Source organism: Trichinella spiralis, assembly GCF_000181795.1.
Source record: "Trichinella spiralis strain ISS 195 chromosome Unknown Scfld5854, whole genome shotgun sequence".
Taxonomy (NCBI): Eukaryota; Metazoa; Nematoda; class Enoplea; order Trichinellida; family Trichinellidae; genus Trichinella; species Trichinella spiralis.
Window position 1 is genome coordinate 1 of NW_003532793.1, and position 637 is coordinate 637.

At 44.6% G+C, this 637-nt stretch overlaps 1 protein-coding gene across 1 annotated transcript; it reads left to right on the forward strand.

Moving 5' to 3' along the window:
* Window positions 1-121, forward strand: Tsp_15093 (hypothetical protein; the record flags this gene model as incomplete). Its single annotated transcript, XM_003366526.1, has 1 exon — window positions 1-121. A coding segment is annotated over one exon (121 nt), but the record flags the coding sequence as incomplete, so codon positions are not given.
* Window positions 122-637: the final 516 nt, after the last annotated feature.

Consider the following 637-nt stretch of genomic DNA (forward strand, 5'->3'; position numbering starts at 1 on the left):
ACGAGTGATTTGCACGTCAACACCGCTACGAACTTCCACCAGAGTTTCCTCTGGCTTCATTCTGCTCAAGCATAGTTCACCATCTTTCGGGTACCAGTGTGCACGCTCCGAAACCGACTGATCGACAATTGTTCCTCCAACCCCGAAGAGAAAGAGAGAACAGTGCGACTATTCAACGGCACCACACTGCGCGTCCCCATACATCTATTATTTTGCACAATTAAGCACAAAAAAGGACGATCATGTTGAAAAATTGAACAGCACTCCATAAAGAAGTACAGTTCATTTTCATTAACACTTTCATTTCGCCTTCGACTGTTCAATGAAAAACGTCAACGACTCGCGTGCCTACTGAACTCCTTGGTCCGTGTTTCAAGACGGGTCGGATGGGAGGCTAACATTGACGCCACCGATATAAGAAAACACATTGAGCGCCGATTGCAAATAAAAGTCCATCAAACACACATTTGAATTCCGTTACGCACGGTAGTCAGATCAATTACATTCATAATTGACTTTTTTTCCCCGACGTACCAGACCAAATCGTGAGCCGAAAACCCACGAACGCAACGGAACCCAACAGACCCATTTACAATTGAACGCAGAAACAATGCTTTTTCATCCTTGTCAACAACAA